This window comes from Geotrypetes seraphini, chromosome 3, assembly GCF_902459505.1.
Source record: "Geotrypetes seraphini chromosome 3, aGeoSer1.1, whole genome shotgun sequence".
NCBI lineage: Eukaryota > Metazoa > Chordata > Amphibia > Gymnophiona > Dermophiidae > Geotrypetes > Geotrypetes seraphini.
The window spans coordinates 166,350,361-166,368,019 of NC_047086.1; the positions used below are offsets into that span (position 1 = coordinate 166,350,361).

The 17,659-nt window shown below is 42.1% G+C and overlaps 1 protein-coding gene across 3 annotated transcripts in view; it reads left to right on the top strand.

Moving 5' to 3' along the window:
- Nucleotides 1-17,659, top strand: part of ESR1 (estrogen receptor 1) — a 387,331-nt gene that overhangs the window by 196,458 nt on the left and 173,214 nt on the right. For all 3 annotated transcript variants that reach the window (XM_033939699.1, XM_033939700.1, XM_033939702.1), the window contains exon 4: nucleotides 4,721-5,047. In XM_033939699.1, coding sequence (XP_033795590.1) covers nucleotides 4,721-5,047 — 327 coding nt within the window. The remainder of the gene's footprint in view (nucleotides 1-4,720; nucleotides 5,048-17,659) is intronic.

The following is a 17,659-nucleotide window of genomic DNA, read 5'->3' on the forward strand; positions in this document are numbered from 1 at the left end:
CGGTGGAGGGGTAGGCAGGTTGCGTTTTCTGCACTTAGACGTGTTTTGACTTGGTCTAAGTCAAAAACGTAAAAGTGCCGACTAGGCAACCTGCCTAAGGTTTTGGTTAAACCTGTTGTAAGCCTAGGTGTAGGTCGGCCCCCTCCCGCCCTTTCCCCTCCTCTAAACATGCCTCTTTTCTCTCTGTGCATCTAGAGGCAGGGGAAAGACCTAAGTTGGTTTTACATACGTCTAAAAACCAGCTTTGGTTATGGGTACTTGGACGATTGTCCAAGTAGCCATTTAGGACACTTTTTAGATGTTTTTTTCTTTTGATTATGCCCCTCCACATGTACTTATATTGCAAGGCATTGCTTGTATATCAAGTTAAAATTTAATCAAACACTTTGCTTGTCTTGCAAAACACTTGTAAACCAAGTTACTTGCAATCCAAGGTTTTACTGTACTAAAAATTGTATTGTTGGGTGTTTTAACCTAACTATACTCACATGATGGCCAGTCTACCAGCTTTCCTCTAGTTCCCCCTAAAATAGGACACTAGGACTTATTTGCTGAATACTAGATCAGCAAATATATAAAAAAAATAATCCTAAAATACATTCAGTGAATACAACCTAGACATCCTGGGAAAAAGAACTGTACAGTGCTGTCTTTGCAGCACACCACTAATAACGTACCCTCTTCTCAGTGGGAGAGAAATGTGGGGAGTGTTTATTTAGAGCTAGGTGGATGAAAGCATTTGCCGTGCTGGGACTCACTACGACGGCTTTGTAAAAGGGGCCCTACATGAGTGTAACATAAAGGAGCAGAGGAATTGGGCAATAGTCCAGCATTAAATGACTGAGAGAAAAAGATAAGACTATTTCAGGAGATTAAAATTGATTTTAAAAAGGGCTTAAACAGCATGGAACAAGCTACAAGTCATCAATCAGCTTGCAATTCTCTGCTATATACAAGTTTTGGAATTGTATTCAGCACTACAAAGGTCTTAAAAGACGGCCTATAAACAAGAAAACTCCTTCTTACCCATAAGGTAACATAAAATTCAGTGTATCCCGAGACTGTATATTCCTAGAGCCAAAGGAGGAATGGGTCTTATATAGAGCTACTATCATAAGTCTCCAGACCTAGTTGGGCATCAATAGATTGGCGCATAGGTGTCAGAATAGGGGAAGCTGCTGTTGCCGAACACAGAAAAAGGAACCACAGGGCCACACTGTTCCTCCTGGAGGCTGCTGGTCCTGCCCACCTCTTCTAATTCCAGGACAGAGCTGGCAGCCACGAGAGAACCGTGTAGCCCAGCAGATTCTGTTTCTTTGTTTTGCCACCCTGCTAGTCTGGAGAACAGCTGTAGTGAGCAGTTTGTTGATGACTGTATATGTACTACTGTATGTTAATGTGATTGTGGGTGTCAGGTCAAAAGCGCGCCGGGACAAAGGCGCGCCCAGACAATTGAGCGTAGTGCACGCCGCCGCACCGCTCTAAATTACTGTTTTTAGCGCTCTGATGGGGGTGTGTGTGGGGGAACCCCCCCACTTTACTTAATAGACATCGCGCCGCGTTGTGGGGGCATTGTGGGGGGTGTGGGGGGTTGTAACCCCCCACATTTTACTGAAAACTTCACTTTTTCCCTGTTTTTAGGGAAAAAGTTAAGTTTACAGTAAAATGTGGAGGGTTACAACCCCCCAAACCCCCCATAATGCCGGCGCGATGTCTATTAAGTAAACTGGGGGGGTTCCCCAACAAAAACCCCCGTTAGAGCCCCTAAAAACTGTAATTTAGAGCAGCGCGGCGGGGTGCGCTGCGCTCAATTGTCGGCGTGCACTTTTGTCTTTTGCGCTGTTGTCTATGAACCGTGATTGTGGATGTTTTTTAAAAACTGTAAACTGCCTAGGTGACATGCAGGCAATAAGGGGCAAAGTCTATAAGAAGCGGCCAAAAGTTAGGCGCCGATATAGGCACCGTTCAGTGCGATTAAAGTACAATTGGGTGCTGTTTAGTGAATCGCACTGAGTGGCACCTATTTTGGAGGCGCCAAGTAAATAGGCCAGCTCTAGGCACAACTAAAAGTTAGGCGCCCATGCGAGCGCTTAAGCACGCTTAAGAGCAGTGATTCTGTAAGAAGGTGACTAACACGTAGCCACGCCCACGCCTAACATGCATAGCGCCTATTTTTTTGAAGGCCGCCTAAATTTTTAAAGGTGCCTTTTTACAGAATTGCGCTTTCTTGATAGGCGCCTATGTTTCAATCAGTTCTGATTAAAAATCTTAATTGAATCTAATCTAATACTTGGCTTTATATACCGAGTCTTCATTTTTTATTTTTTTTTTTTTAATTTATAAGATTTTCCATTTTAAATACAAGCATTACTTTCACACAATGCAACAGATCCAGTAATAATATTCAATGAAACTTATAAAGAAAAGTAATAATGTCTTATTTAGTCCACAATTTAAAGATCAAGAAAAGAAATAAACGTCTAAATAATAGTAACAGATTAATTAATTAAGGTCACGGCATTAGATTCCCGAATTACAGCCAGCTGGCAGGTCATACATCACTAGACATGGTTACCATTCTCTCTTTTGATCCAATAAATTCCAAAAGTTGTTTAGGCTCAAAGAAAAGAAAATTCTTATCTACCGAGTCTTCGTTTTAAAAAAGCTTGACCCGGTTTACAATAGTTTACTTTAAAAAGTATAAACCATAAAAGAAAAATTTCAAAAAGAATTAATTTCCAAAATGTTTAGTGAATAAAGTAGTTTTCAAAAGCTTACGAATAAATAGAAGAGAACCAGAGCTTCTTATAAGGGGCGGAACATTGTTCCAAAGTTGAGAAAACTTAAAATTCAAAGATTGGCCCAAAATCTTAACTCCTCTAATCCCTTTTCTGGAAGGGAGAGATAATTTATATTGTTGGTTGTCCCTTGCAAAAGAGAATCTGTAAAGATTTTAGGATAAAGGAACTAGAGGAGTGAAGATAGCATAAAGAATTTTAAAAATAACACAAGCACATTTAAACTGAACTCTAAAATAAACAGGAAGCCAATGAAGACTCAGAAGCAACGGTGTCACATGATCAAACTTACATTTCCCAAAAATCAGTATCGCTGCAGTATTCTGGACCAGTTGTAATATATAAAGGCAGATTTTTGTAATACTGAGGTAGATGACATTACAATAATCAAACTGATAATATAATTGACTGAACTAAAATAGAAAAGTGACGGTGATGAAAGAGATGTCTGACCTTCCTCAGCATACGCAGATTAAAAAAGCATTTCTTTAGTTGTTGCTATAGTTGTTTTATATCTTGAACCTGGGACATTGGATCAATGGGGAAAACACCCTCCAGGGATTCAAGACGAAGTTTGACAAGTTCCTGATGAACCGGAACGTGCTCAGGTAGGACTAGTCTCAGTTAGGGCACTGATCTTTGATCAGAGGGCCACCGTGTGAGCGGACGTGCTGGGCACGATGGACCACTGGTCTGACCCAGCAACGGCAATTCTTATGTTCTTATGTTATATTATTGTCCCTTGATATATCAATTTTGGAGATCTATTTGGGATCAGGTAAACAAAGTAATGAAAAATCCAGTGGCACTAACATATGACACTGTGCTATTTGGCACTATGAGGAGAGCTAAAAGCCAAATATCATCTCACAATAATAAACTTCTCTTTATTATGAAAGGGGTTGCCATACAGCTTATTGGAAAAACTGGGATAGATTGAACTATACCTTTTGGTGGGAGTCTCTCCGTCACGTTTTTAAAATGGAACGTATTATGGCTATACAACAGGGACATTGCCAAAAGTTTCTGAAGATTTGGGAGCCATGGACAAAGTTTTGCAAAGAGTGATTGTTGATTTTGCTCTTTGGTCATACATGTCCAGGGTGGGTTGGAACATATTTTAAATTTCTTAATTTTAGAATATAATTATGGGGAGGTGATATATCTATTGTCATAGATTACAATTTTAATTGTATTTAAGTGCTTTTATAGTGTATTATATGTTGCACTTACTTATGGCTTCAAAATGAATAAAGATATTTTTTTAAAAAAAGCATTTTTTAATCACAGAATTAATTTGTTTCTTGAAAGAAACTTGTTATTCAATTTAGATAGGCGCCTAACTAGTTGGGCGCCTATGAAATAGGTGCCTAACTTTAGGTGCTAGTTACAGAATTTGGGCCCTAATGATGCCTACCTAAAAAGTAGGCATGTGTAGGGGCAGAAAATAGACGGGGTTGACTTAGGCATCGCTAGGCATATGAGTTAGGCACCGGTAAATTAGGCCTGGTTTTAATATATTGATGCCTACTTCCAGGATGCCTAACAGCACCATTTATGGAATCAGAATTAGCGGGTGAGCCCTTACTTCCTTCCAAATAGGTATCAGTAAATACATACGTGCTCATTGTCTTTAATGGCCGCATGCTAATGGCAACATCAGCACATGACCATTAAAACAAAAAGTAGAAAATTGGCCATTTTACTGCTGTGCTAAAAATGGCCTGAGCGGGTGTAAAAAAAAAAAACTTGCATAAGGCAAGGCATGCTGAGGCCACATTTACCACAGTTTAGTAAATGGACTCCATATTTTTCAGCCTGTGCAATCTCTCAGTTGGAAGATTTTTATGACTCCTAATGGTATGAGCATTTATCTCAAGCATAGCCGAGAGAAAAATGTTAAAAGTATTTTGCATCTTCAGGTATTCGGAAGGATCGGAGGGGTGGGCGGATGCTGAAACATAAGCGGCAGAAAGACGAACAGGAGCAGAGGTCTGAAGGATCTACATCAGAGATAAGAACAACCACCCTCTGGCTGAGTCCATCGACTAAGGGCCTGAAAAAGAATCCTGTTCTCTCCTTGACGTCTGAGCAGCTGATTAGTGCGTTGATGGAAGCAGAACCACCTATTGTCTTTTCTGAGTATGACGGAAACAGAGCATTTAGTGAATCTTCCATGATGACGCTGCTGACCAACCTTGCCGACAAGGAGCTGGTGCATATGATCAACTGGGCAAAAAGAGTGCCAGGTAGGAAATACAAAACATTCAATCATCTGAGGGACCTGGAAAACTAAAACACAGAGGTAGCCAAAGTATCTCCTTTTGCTGCCCCTCAATTATTTGCAATTTATTTCCATACACCTTTGTAAAATTCTAGCTTATTTGATGTCATGTAGAATAAGGTAGAGTATTCTGTGTGGGACAAAATTATAATAATGTGAATTGTAGGGTAAATGGAGCCCTTCATATAATCAATAACAAGGAATTGGTATATGAGTGTATTTATTCCAGCCATAGCTTCATACTGACCACACTTCCTTTTTTTAATTTCAAAGAGGTACTTTATTAGAAAACTGATGGAACAAACAGCAATTGAACACTGATGTAAAACGCGTCGTTAGAAAAATAATATATAACAAAACTGCACACACTGAGGAAGTGAATATACACAACCATCAGGCCAACAACGCAAGCAGACATAGCATCAATAATTTTTTCACTTTATAAAATCCCCCTATCACCTCATTTAAGAAACAAAAACAAAGAACAAAAGGTGATGGGGGGAAAGGTTTGATATATTTAACCATTTTATTTTATTTTTTAGCAGTTCCCAAACTTTTCCCATTTAGCCACAGTTTTATAGCAAATAGAAACATGATGGTAGATAAAGGCCAAATAGCCCATCCACAGCATCCATTATCTCCTCCTTTCCCTGAGATATCCCATGTGCTTGTCCCACACTTTCTTGATTTCAGATGAGTCTTTGTCGCCCCCATCTCTAACTGGAGACTATTCCAGGCATCTACCACCCTTTCTGTAAAAAAAATATTTCCTTAGATTACTCCTGAGCCTATCACCTCTTAACTTTATCCTATACCCTCTCCTTTCGGAGTTTTCCTTCATTTTGTAAATTGAAGTTAGGTGTTCCATTTTATGAATATATTGCTACTTATTAAACTGTGTTGCCCACATTTTCCAGCTTGATAATATGTTCCTTGCCTCTAATTAAATCAGAGACTACCCTGGATAGGGTTACCGGATGTCCAGGAAAAAACAGACATGTCCTCTTTTTTAGGATGGATAGACTTTCTAAAACCCAGCAGTTTGTCTGGGTTTCGGAAAGCCCTGACAAGCTCTGGCCACATCTGGAGTGCCTCTTAGCATGAGCAGATGACGTCACACATATCTGTGCATGCTCGAGACCTTCCAGACCACGGCCCAGAGGTTGAGGAATAAGAGAAGATGATTTCTGGGGGCAGGACTGGAGGTGGAATGGGGCGGGTCCTGAGGCAAACCTGGGCGGAGATGGAAGTTGAACTGAGCGGGGCCATGTGTTCGGGTTTTTGCATCTCAAAATATGGGAACCCTGTGCCTGGAAGCTCTGCAGTTTTGTATATCGGACTGTCAAGGCGTTGGTAATTATCTGATCTGACAGTCTAAGTTCACTGTTTTTTTCTTCTTCATCCTAACAGATTTTTTTTCTTAATTTCTTATGTATTGAAATTAGAAGAGTTCTATAAATTTTATTGTGGCCATTCTTTAAAATCTACTCTTTTCAGGTTTTTGATGTTATATTCTTTTACATGTCAGCAAGATGCCTTCATGGGCATCTGAGGACAACCCAGCAGCAATGGTAAACAGAAAAGGAGTTTCACAATGCCTGGAAAAATTAATGTAGGATTAGCTAACCCTGTGGTACCTGAGTGCTACTAAGGGTCAAGCAATGCTATTTTATTACACAGCCTGGCACCTAGCAGTATATTCTGATGCATCACTAAGCCAAGCTGAACCATTTTGAACAATGGTGCCAACAGATTAGGAGCAAAAGAGGATACCTGCCCCCTTCTCCATACTAGACATCATTATTAAACTTAAAGTTGGAAAACTGTTCAAATAGAGAGGAGCCAAGGGGTTGGGGTTGCAATGAGTAGAAGTCCAAAGGTGGATACTTATATGAAAGAGTGCACTGCCATGGTTAGAGGGACAACGGTACCAAGACCTTTATTTTTATGTGATGCTCAGTAGAGAGTGGGGCAGGGAATAGTGCTATAGGGTCTGTGGGCTCCTTTTACGAAGCCGCGTAAGCGGCTTTATCGCACGCACCTTTTTAGCGCACGCTATCCCCCACGCTAGCCCAAAAACTACTGCCTGCTCAAGAGGAAGCAGTAGCGGCTAGTGCGGCCGGCAAATTAGCACTCGCTATTGCACGCGTTAAACCGCTAGCACGGCTTCAAAAAAGGAGCCCTTTGTATCTGTTATAAAGTCTCAAATGGTATAGTATGCATTTATCATATAGATTCATTTTTCCAAATTCAACACGTTCCCAAAGTTCACATGCTTTTTTCATTTTCCCATCAGTTAAAGGTTGCAAGTTTAAAAAGGACCATCAACGTCTTTTGTCTCACCAAGCAGCTTCTTGGCATAAGGAGTTTAAGCTACTGATACTGACCTCTACTTCTTACCAATATTTTGGGAAACAATTGAAAACATATTTGTTTTCCAGATTTTTAGGGAACCAAAATATTTTATTCAACTGTCTGCTTATTTAACTTTTTTTTGTGAACTGCCTAGAACTCAACGGTAATGTTTTCTATGTTTCTATAGAAACCAATTTTTATGTTATGTAATGCAAATACTTACAATTGCTATACTTTGCTCTGTACTGTTCTATAAAAAGGCACCCAAGTGTGATAGTATATAGTTTACAGGTCAATGTGCACATGGGCAGAGCTTGGTATGGGCATAAATTCATATGAATAGATTAAAGAATACTACTGTATATAGTTTATAAGCACGTGGTCATTTACATTGCAATATAATGTAAATGGGGGGTTAAAATGAGAATTGTGCCTGGGATCTTTAATGTGAAGTACACTGCAGTGCCCCTTAAGCTGCCCCACAGCTCTGCTGGGATGTCTGTGTGGCCAGTCTACTACTACTACTACTAATAATAATAATACAATTTTATTTATAACCCGCTATACCTTGACAGTTCAGAGCAGTTTACATCAAGATCTGCCAAACGCAGATGAAATACAGACAGAGCAGGATTAATTCTTTGAAGGCCCCTAGGCACACAAGTACACTGGGCCCCCCTGGCCCTGCCCTGCCCTGCCCCTAACCTGCCCATGTTCCGCCCACATTTATCTGTTTTCTTCTTTACTTCTTTATTTCCACTTGTATTTCTTTTTTTTTTTTAATTCAAAACAAACAAAGATTAGTATACCAGTGTACAGTTTTTCTTCGATGCAACCCCCAAACATTTCTGAACAAATCCCCCTTCCCACCTACTTACCCAGGAATTTAACGCTGAACCCTTTCCATGCATATATGAAAGTGTTCAAATATTTGTAAAGCAGTAATACTATCTGAAATATCAGTCTATATTAATAACCAAGTTTACAACGCCTCTCAACTGCCTCACTCTACATCAACCAACTGTAACCCATATGTATGTATAAACAACCAAATCTGTAACTCCTCTAGTACGTTCCACTCCATGTATGTTAATTTGCAACGAAACAACAAGGCAAGCAGTCCACCAAAGAATCCAACATGAAACAAAAGAAGATTGGCAGAAAATAAGGAGATTCAAATCAGGTTAATTCAAGGTGCTCCCAAGAACCATGCCTGATGCATTTTGCCAAACAAGGCTATGGAATAAGTAATCACAAACTATGGAATAAGTAATCACAAACTAACCTCTCCCCCCTTTTACAAAACTGTTTTATGGTTTTTAGCCACAGCCAGAGTGCTAAAAAAATGCTCTACAGTTTTGTTAAAGGGGGGACAAAATAGAAATACGTAGACAAAGGTTAAATTAAACCACCAAGACGCTGGACTCTGCATACAATGCAACACCACAGAAATAGCAATGCATGTCCCCTAAAGCAAAAAAAAAAATAAATAGAAATTTTTTTTTCTACCTTTGTCTTGTCTGGTTTCAGCTCTCCTCATCTTCTTGTCACTCTCTTCCTTTCATTTTCTGTCCTTCTGTGCCACTTCCAGAAACTGTAAGCCTCCCCCTTCCATCTTTCCCTTCACACCCATTGGTCTGGAATCCATCTTCTTCCATTCCCTCCTCCAATGACCTGGCATCTCTCTCCTCTCCTCTTCTTCCCTTCCCTCTCCCACACCCACACCCCCATGGTCTGGAATTTCACTCTCTCCTCTCCCACTGTATCGTGCAATGGTACGCCCGCACCTGGAGTACTGTGTCCAGTACTGGTCGCCGTACCTCAAGAAGGACATGGTGGTACTTGAGAGAGTCCAGAGAAGAGTAACTAAGCTAATAAAGGTTATGGAAAACCTCTCATATACTGACAGACTGAAGAAGTTGGGGCTTTTCTCCCTGGAAAAGCGGAGACTTAGAGGAGACATGATAGAAACCTTCAAGATCATGAAGGGCATAGAAAAAGTAGACAAGGACAGATTTTTCAAATTACGGGGAACCACAAGTACAAGGGGGCACTCAGAGAAATTGAAAGGGGAAAGGTTTAGAACAAACGCCAGGAAGTTCTTTTTCACTCAGATGGTGGTGGATACATGGAACGCGCTACCGGAGGATGTGATAAGCAGAAGCACGCTACAGGGCTTCAAAGAGGGTCTGGACAGGTACCTGGAGGAAAACGGGATTGAGGGGTACAGATAGGAGTAGAGGTAGGTAATAGGGATAGGAGTAGAGGCAGTTACAAATTTAATCATGGACACTGTTCAGGCAATTAGGCCTGATGGGCCGCCGCGGGAGCGGACCGCTGGGCAGGATGGACCTTTGGTCTGACTCAGCGGAGGCAACTTCTTATGTTCTTATGTTCTTCCCCCCACTTCCATCAGCATCAGCCCCCTTTCTTTCCCTCCAACCCAATTCCATCCAGTATCCTTCCCTCTTATGTTTTCCCCCTTTCCCTGCACATCAATTCCATCATCTGCCCCTTTCTTTCCCTCCAACCCAATTCCATCCAGTATCCTTCCCCTTTCCCTGCACACCAATTCCATCAGCATTTGCCTTCTTTCTTTCCCTTCAACCCAATTCCGTCCAGTATCCTTCCCCTTATATATCTCCCCTTCCCCTGCACACCAATTCCATCAGCATCTGCCCCTTTCTCTCCTTCCACCACCCTTCCAAACCAACCTGCCACCTTTCTCTCCTTCCACCACCCTTCTAGGTCAGAGGGGGCCCGTTGAAGAAACAGAGGACCCTGTGTTTTTGTTTTTTTTCCTTGGCAACATGGGCACCCTGGGAAAGATCGGCAGTGCTGCCTCCCACCTCTGGGAGATAGACAACACTGCCCTCCCCTGGCATCGCCATCAACCAACCTGAATAAGTGACGTCAGAGGGGGTGGACCGGCAGATGCAAAAAGTTTCTGCAAGGTCCCGCGATGACTGCGTCTGCTAGTCCAACCCCTCTGACGTCACTTACCTCTTCCCTGAGCAGAGCCGGCAGATGCAGTCATCACAGCACCTTGCAGCAACTCTTTGCATCTGCCGGTCCACCTTCCTCCGATGTCACTTATTCAGGTTGGTTGATGGCGATGCTGGGGGAGGGCGGTGTTGTCGATCTCCTGGGGGGGCCCAGTGCTGCCAATCTTTCCAGGGGAGTGGCCAACGCTGCCGATCTTTCCCGGGGGGCCCGCGTTGCCAAGGGGGAAAAAAAACCCAAATGAGTCCTCTGTTCCATCGGGCCCCCCTGACAACTTTGGGCCCTGGGCATGTGCCTAGTTGTCCTATTGGTTAATCCTGCCCTGCATACAGAAATACAGAGAAACCTCAATTTGCGAGTAACATGGTTTGCGAGTGTTTTGCAAGATGAGCAAAACACATTCACAAATCTTGCCTCGCAAATTGAGCGTTGACTCGATTTTCAAGCCCCCACCCCCAAGAGCTGGCATCTCATTAGAATCTCGGAGAGAGCGGGAGCCAGAAGACCTTGAACATGTGCAGATGCTCATAGACCCAGCAGAATCAGTGGCAAGCAGCAGGCGGCAGACTCTTTGGGTACCGGCACATCCTGTGGGTTGGTGCTGCGTGCCGGTGCCCAATTGCGGTAAGAGTGCGGGTGGGCGGGTGCGATGCCGGTTCGCAGGGGGAGGGGGTGGCCTTAGGGGAGTCTTTTGGGGATGTGGAATGAATCAAGCTTTGATATATGAGCACTTTGGTTTACGAGCATGCTTCTGTAACAAATTATGCTTGCAAACCAAGGTTCCACTGTATATTCTTCAAATAACTAGAGTTTGTTAAACAAATTTATCATATAAATAAGTCTTCATAGATTTTCTAAACATTTGTTAAGAGATTGAAGTCCCAAATCAAACTTACTTGTCCCTTCACATGTTTTGATAAAATGCTGAGGCCTGAATTCTCAAACCTGTGCCAATATCGATGGCTGCCTTAAAAGCAGCCGCTGATTACAAGTCAATCACGCATTGGCGCCAGTTTTGGAATCGCACTGATGCAGAAGATTAGCGCCAGAAATGTAGGCCAGAGTTTTCATGTGAATCGCACCTACGTAGAAGTTTTAGGCCATCTATTGCCACTTCCAGGGTTGGCCACACCTACTTTGATGTTTGATGCCTAAAGCGCCTTTGTAGGCGCAATTCCAGTGCCAATTTTCTAGGTACCGATATGCATCTCAAATCTTGATTAAAAACACCGTTTGGACGGCGTTTTTAATAGAGGTATGGGCGCCTAACGGCACCAGTTCGAGAATCTAGGCCTAAGGGTAAACCAGTAGCAATTTTAGTTATATTGAAGCCAAGGACATTTACTTCTGCTTGGGAACAGGTGTAAATTTTAGCCTGCAAAAACACATATAAAAGTACAAGTCTTCTTGGACTTTTACACGTTTACCACATGAAGTAATTTTCTAAAAGTCATTTTTTGTGCAAAAAAATTTTTTTTATCAAATTATCTCCACTGTGTTAGTGCCTTTCAGAAATGAGATAAAAGCCAAAATTTCTTGTTTGTTTGCTTTAACTGTCAACTGATTTACCTATGATTGTCAAAATGCCAGCATATGTCTTCTAATATTCAATAATGTCCACAAATATAGAATTACAATTTTTTCTTAAATATAATGTGAAAAGTGCTCAGTGCCCTTTGTCTCTTGCACAGATGGTGCCACTAAGAGAACAAGTTTGGGACCATCATAACACTCTTCCGTCCCAGTACAAACAAGTTACTACAACGGCTACTTATGGAAATGGAAAAAGTAGCACTTATCTTATGTTAGGAGTAACTGATCTTGTTCCTTCATCATGACCAAATGCGGCCCGGCAGGAAATTTGTCTTTGGTTTTGTGCTTTAAAGTGTATAAAATTGTGCATAAAATGACTGCTGGTATTTTGACAATCAAATTTTGCTGAGCATATTTATTAAAAGTAATCCTATACTCCCTTTATTGGTTTGTATTATAACTGATTTACCTATACATTAATTTTTCAGAAGGATTTCATGCATTAACATCAGATTTCAGCCTTTTCCTATTTATCATCCAAGAAATAATTATACTGTGATATAGCAGAGCAAATAGATGGTAATCACATAATACATGTATTAATGCCATAAAAAGATCAGTGTTTGGCGATATTAGATACAGGGCTCCTTTTATCAAGCCGCGCTAGCGGGGTTAACGTGCGTGACTTTTTATCAGGCGTTAACCCCCACACTGGCCAAAAACTACTGCCTGCTCAAGAGGAGGCGGTAGCGGCTAGCACGTCCCGCGGTTTAGCACGCGCTATTACACGCATTAAACCACTAGCGCGGCTTGATAAAAGGAGCCCATAGTATGCATACTGGATATTACTTGTAATTCATATATACTGTAAGAGATTTTTCCCATAGTATGGTCTGACTTGGCATAATGACTCAACAAATAAATTGTTTTATTGTACATCAGGGGAGATTTTTTATAAATGGTTCTAAATGTTAGACGCCCAAAATGTTAGTATTCTATAACTGCAGAATTGCATACCAACTTTAGATGTGACCACTTACAACATGTCTATGGTTGGTGTAAATGCTGGCACCTAAAAGCAACTAGGTGTAAATGCAACTATTCTATACAATAAAGCACACGCAAGAATAATCGGAAAGCCCTTGACAGGTCCATGCCCCTTATTCATTAACACGCCCTTTGCAGGTGCGCGTTATAGAGCTTAGACACTCAGGCCCAGATTCTCAAAATAGCACCATTCAGAAGGCACACAAACAGTGTCTAAGTTAAGTGTTTTAATTGGCTTTAACAGTGTGGAAACTGATTACACCATTAAAAACTAATTAAGAAAAAAAAAAAAAAAAAGTAGATGCCACAAGGTGCCTACACAAGGTGCCTACGCAGATGCTTACCAGCGCCAAATGTCAAAAGAGGCGTGGTTATGGGTGGGGTTGATGTTTGGCGCCGCTAAGCATGATTCTACTTCAGAGGTAGGCACTGGAAATGCAGACCTATAAAGCTGTAGCCTACATTTCTGGCACCTGCCTTCGACGTAGGCCGCGATTCTCAAAACATTGCCATAGTTTGAGTGACATGTGATCAGTACTGTTTTTTGAGGCACCAGCCGATTCTGGTGCCATTTTGAAACACCGGGCCTCAATATACAGAATAGAGGCGTATGTCGGTCACGTGTGGAACCGCTAATTGCTGCCAATCAGTGCTTGCTAATGCAAATTATTGGTACTGTACTTCTCCAATTAAATGCTAATTTAATCCCAATTAGCTAATTATGTTAAGTGCAAAACTGACCCTTTTCTATAACTGGGCAAGCAATTATGCATCTAATTCAGGCACCGTTTGGGGATAAGTGTTAGAGCGCTACGAAAAGAGAATTCTGCATTCTTCTTAACTCATGTTAGGGGGCAACCTAAGGGCAGAGATCTTTAACGAGAGATCAAAAAAAACAGAGCGCGGGCAATCTTTATAGATTCTCTACCATTTCTATTTCAGTTTGTTTCTTTGCATCTCAAGGGGCAGAATTAACTGCGCATGATGAATGCATTGCCTTGAATAAGGCATGCTTATTTGCTCTCACTATGTGGGACCATTATGTTGTTGTGTGGACAGAGTATAAAGGGAAGAGGTGGAAAATTGAAAGGGGAAAAAGCTAGGAAGGTTGTTGTTTTTTTTTCTTGATGAAAAAGTGAGATTTTTTTGGAGCGTCTGATTTAGACGATATAATTATTTACTTCCAATACGGTAGCTCTGCAGTTTTATGACTCTCAGGTAGTCCACTGGCCCTGCAGGCTTTGAAATTCAGAGATGATTCTCAATGCTGAACTCACTTTATGGTTTCGTGAACTGAGAAGATAAACATTTTGGCACAATTTTTTTTAAACCACAGAAGCTGCCATTTTCTTGATCTGTTTCTTGCTTGTTTGACCTTTTCAGTGTATGCAATGTTTGCTTATGTGGGAACACTGTGTTAAAAAAGCAACAATAGCTAGTTTGCACCGTTCTTTTTCACACCGAAGCCATGAAAAATTACAATCTACACAATAAAAACAGAGGGCTCCTTTTACAAAGGTGTGCTAAGCCTAGCAGCGAGCAGCAAATATATTTTCCTGCTCTCTTCAGCCCGAGCCTTCCCTCTGATGCATCTTCAAGTTTCAAGTTTCAAGTTTAATTACATTTGATGAATCGCTTATTACAATATCTAAGCGATGTACAGTTTAAAAACCAACAGATTGTGGTAATACATATAGTTTAAATGGGTTAGACAATAGACAGACAATTTGGACAGACACGAATGAGAAGGAAGGAGGAGGAAAGTTACAATTACGATATTTGTTAAAATTTACATAAAAAGGAAAACACATTAGGTAAAAATGGGGTGAGGTACGGTAGAAATTTTATTAATTATTAGAAGAATGCGAGAATTTAGAATAGATCTATCATAAATTAAATGCGTCTTGAAATAAATATGTTTTTAAAATTTTTTTTAAAAGAAATAAGATCTTTTTCGTTTTTAATAAAATTTGGAAGGGAGTTCCACAATGAAGGGGCCACCACGGAGAACATATCATTTCGTCTTGTGCCGATAATTCTCAACGAGGGGATTGAAAGCAAGTTCGATGAGGATGATCTTAGAGAGCGAGAAGAGTTGTATGGGACAATCATTTTTTATATAAATTGGGCCCTGTCTTCCTGTCCTGGGCCCAGGAATTTGCATCAGAGGTAAGACTCAGAGCCTGTGCATGCAAAGGGGAATGACTTATGCTTCCAGCTGAAGACCTAAAGGATTTAAAGGTACTGGGGAGGTGAGGTCAGGGGAGTGGAGTTAAGTGACCCCCCCCTCCAATCTCTTGGGGGAGATGCCAGGCAGAGGAGGGCAAATTTGTTATAGCCACTCAGTTTGGATTTAGACCAACCCGAAAGCTGGTGCTTGACTATACCCCTAATTTCACCCTTGCATTCCCTTAGAGCAGTCGTCTCAAACTCGTGGCCCACGGACCGCATTTGGCCTGCCAGGTACTATTTTGAGGCCCTCAGTTTTTTAAACAAGGATTCTTTTTGGAAAACTTATGCCTTAAGTGTCCGGCGGTCGTGTTCTGCCTCACTGCTGTAACCTCACGCAGGTGCTTTCCTGCGTCTTTCTGTATGCGATTGTGAGGTGGAGTGGAGAGGACAATCGTGTACAGATGTAGGAAAGCGCTTGCGTGAGGTTACAGCCGTGAAGCGGGCAACGTTCCAGAATGTAAGGTAACCATTGGAGGCAGTGCAGCTTGTGCGTGTGTCTGGTGCTGGAGGAGGTGAGAACTGAAGGCGGTTGCAGATGCGACTGCTGGACACATGAGGTACAAGTTTTCCATAAAGAATCATTTTTTATAATAATGAGGGCCTCAAAATAGTTGGTCCAAAATCTTGTCTCTTGCAGTTGATACTTTGATAGTTTGTCATTTTCTCCATGATGCACTGCTTTCAGCTGTGTATAGCTGAAATTATCAGAAGCAATTAAGGAAAGATTTATAAACCATCCTCTATAATAAAACCCTAAGCGTACATGCGCACTTAGGACGGCGTGTTCCCTGACAGCATGATGTGTCCCTCCGTGCTGAATTCCATTTTCAAACATGGAGGCAGGGAACACGCCGGTGACTCCCCCCTCCCACCCTCACTCACCAACTGCTGCCGCTGCTGCTGCTCCTCTTCAAAGCAGCCTGCTGAGGTTCGCCGGCCGGTTGTAGCAAACCTCGCAGGACGCTCTCCGCCTCGGTACCTGGAAAAGCAGCGGCGGCGGCAGCGGTTCATGCCGGTGGGCCAGAAGAGACCAGGAAGCCGGATGCTGGACAGGGGGGGAGGTAACAGGAAGGGAGAAGGTCTACTGCTGGATAGGGGGAGCAGGGAAGAGGTGCTGCTGGACAGGGGGAGCAGTGAAGGGGTGCTGCTGGACACAGGGCAGGTAAAAGGAAGGGAGAAGGGTTACTGCTGGACAGGGGGATCAGGCAAGGGGTGGTGGTGGACAGCCAAGAAAAGAGAGAGACAAAAAGAAGGAAAGCAAGACAGACAGAAAGCGGCCAAGGAAAGAGAAAGAAAGAAAGAAAGACAGACACACACATCTATTCTAGCACCTGTTAATGTAACGGGCTTAAAGACTAGTAGTTTATAAATCTTTCCTTAATTGCTTCTGATAATTTCAGACATTAACTATTTTTTTTTTTTCAGCCCTCCAAGTACCTACACAGCCAAAATGTGGCCCTGCAAAGGGTTTGAGTTTAAGACCGCTGCCTTAGAGGTACTGGACCAAATTTAAAGATCAGAAATAAAAAAACTCAGTTCACTTACTGAGTTTTAAATTTTTAGTTCTTGTACCCTCAACTTTTTTTCTGTAACTTCTGTATGGCCAAAATTTCCACAGAGAGCAATGTACAAGAATAAACCTTTGCCAAAATGATGTGCAACAGTTCTTCAAACAGCTCTTTCAAGCAAAGGTCCTAGACAATTTTTGGCTCATTTCTACATGCACATTTCTCTGTGGCATTTTTTTTCACTTCCAGCAGTTGCAGAAAGTTCAAATCTTGAGCAGAAAGTACAACCCTTTCAGGACTGTCCTTCAATTACTTTTATTTATGTTGCATCATTTATAAACCACTAATCCCGTTACAATTAAGTCACAGCAGAATGCAATATTAACAAGTAACAATTGAGCAAGATAAAAACAAAACAGATTGAGACAGGTCCAACGAATTCTGTAAGCTAAAATATGCAGATGGGGGCGATCGGAGAAATGCCCCCATCTGCCGCAATTTTTTTTTTTTAACTTTCAACTTTTTTATTAGTTTTTAGCTCTGCGAGCCCGTGGTTTTAACCTGCTTTAAACCCGTGGGTTAAAACCACGGGCTCGCAGGGCGGGGAAGGACAGGAGAGATTCGGGGAAGTCAGGGCAGGAGAACCGGGGCGCGATGCGGCAAGCATGCAGGAGATTTTTGGGGAAGTCAGGACAGGAGAACCGGGGCGGCGATGCGGCAAGCAGGCAGGAGATTTTTGGGGAAGTCAGGGCAGGAGAACCGGGGCAGCGATGCGGCAAGCAGGCAGGAGATTTTTTGGGAAGTCAGGGCAGAAGAACCGGGGCAGCGATGTGGCGAGCAGGCAGGAGATTTTTGGGGAAGTCAGGGCAGGAGAACCGGTGGGCGATGCGGCGAGCAGG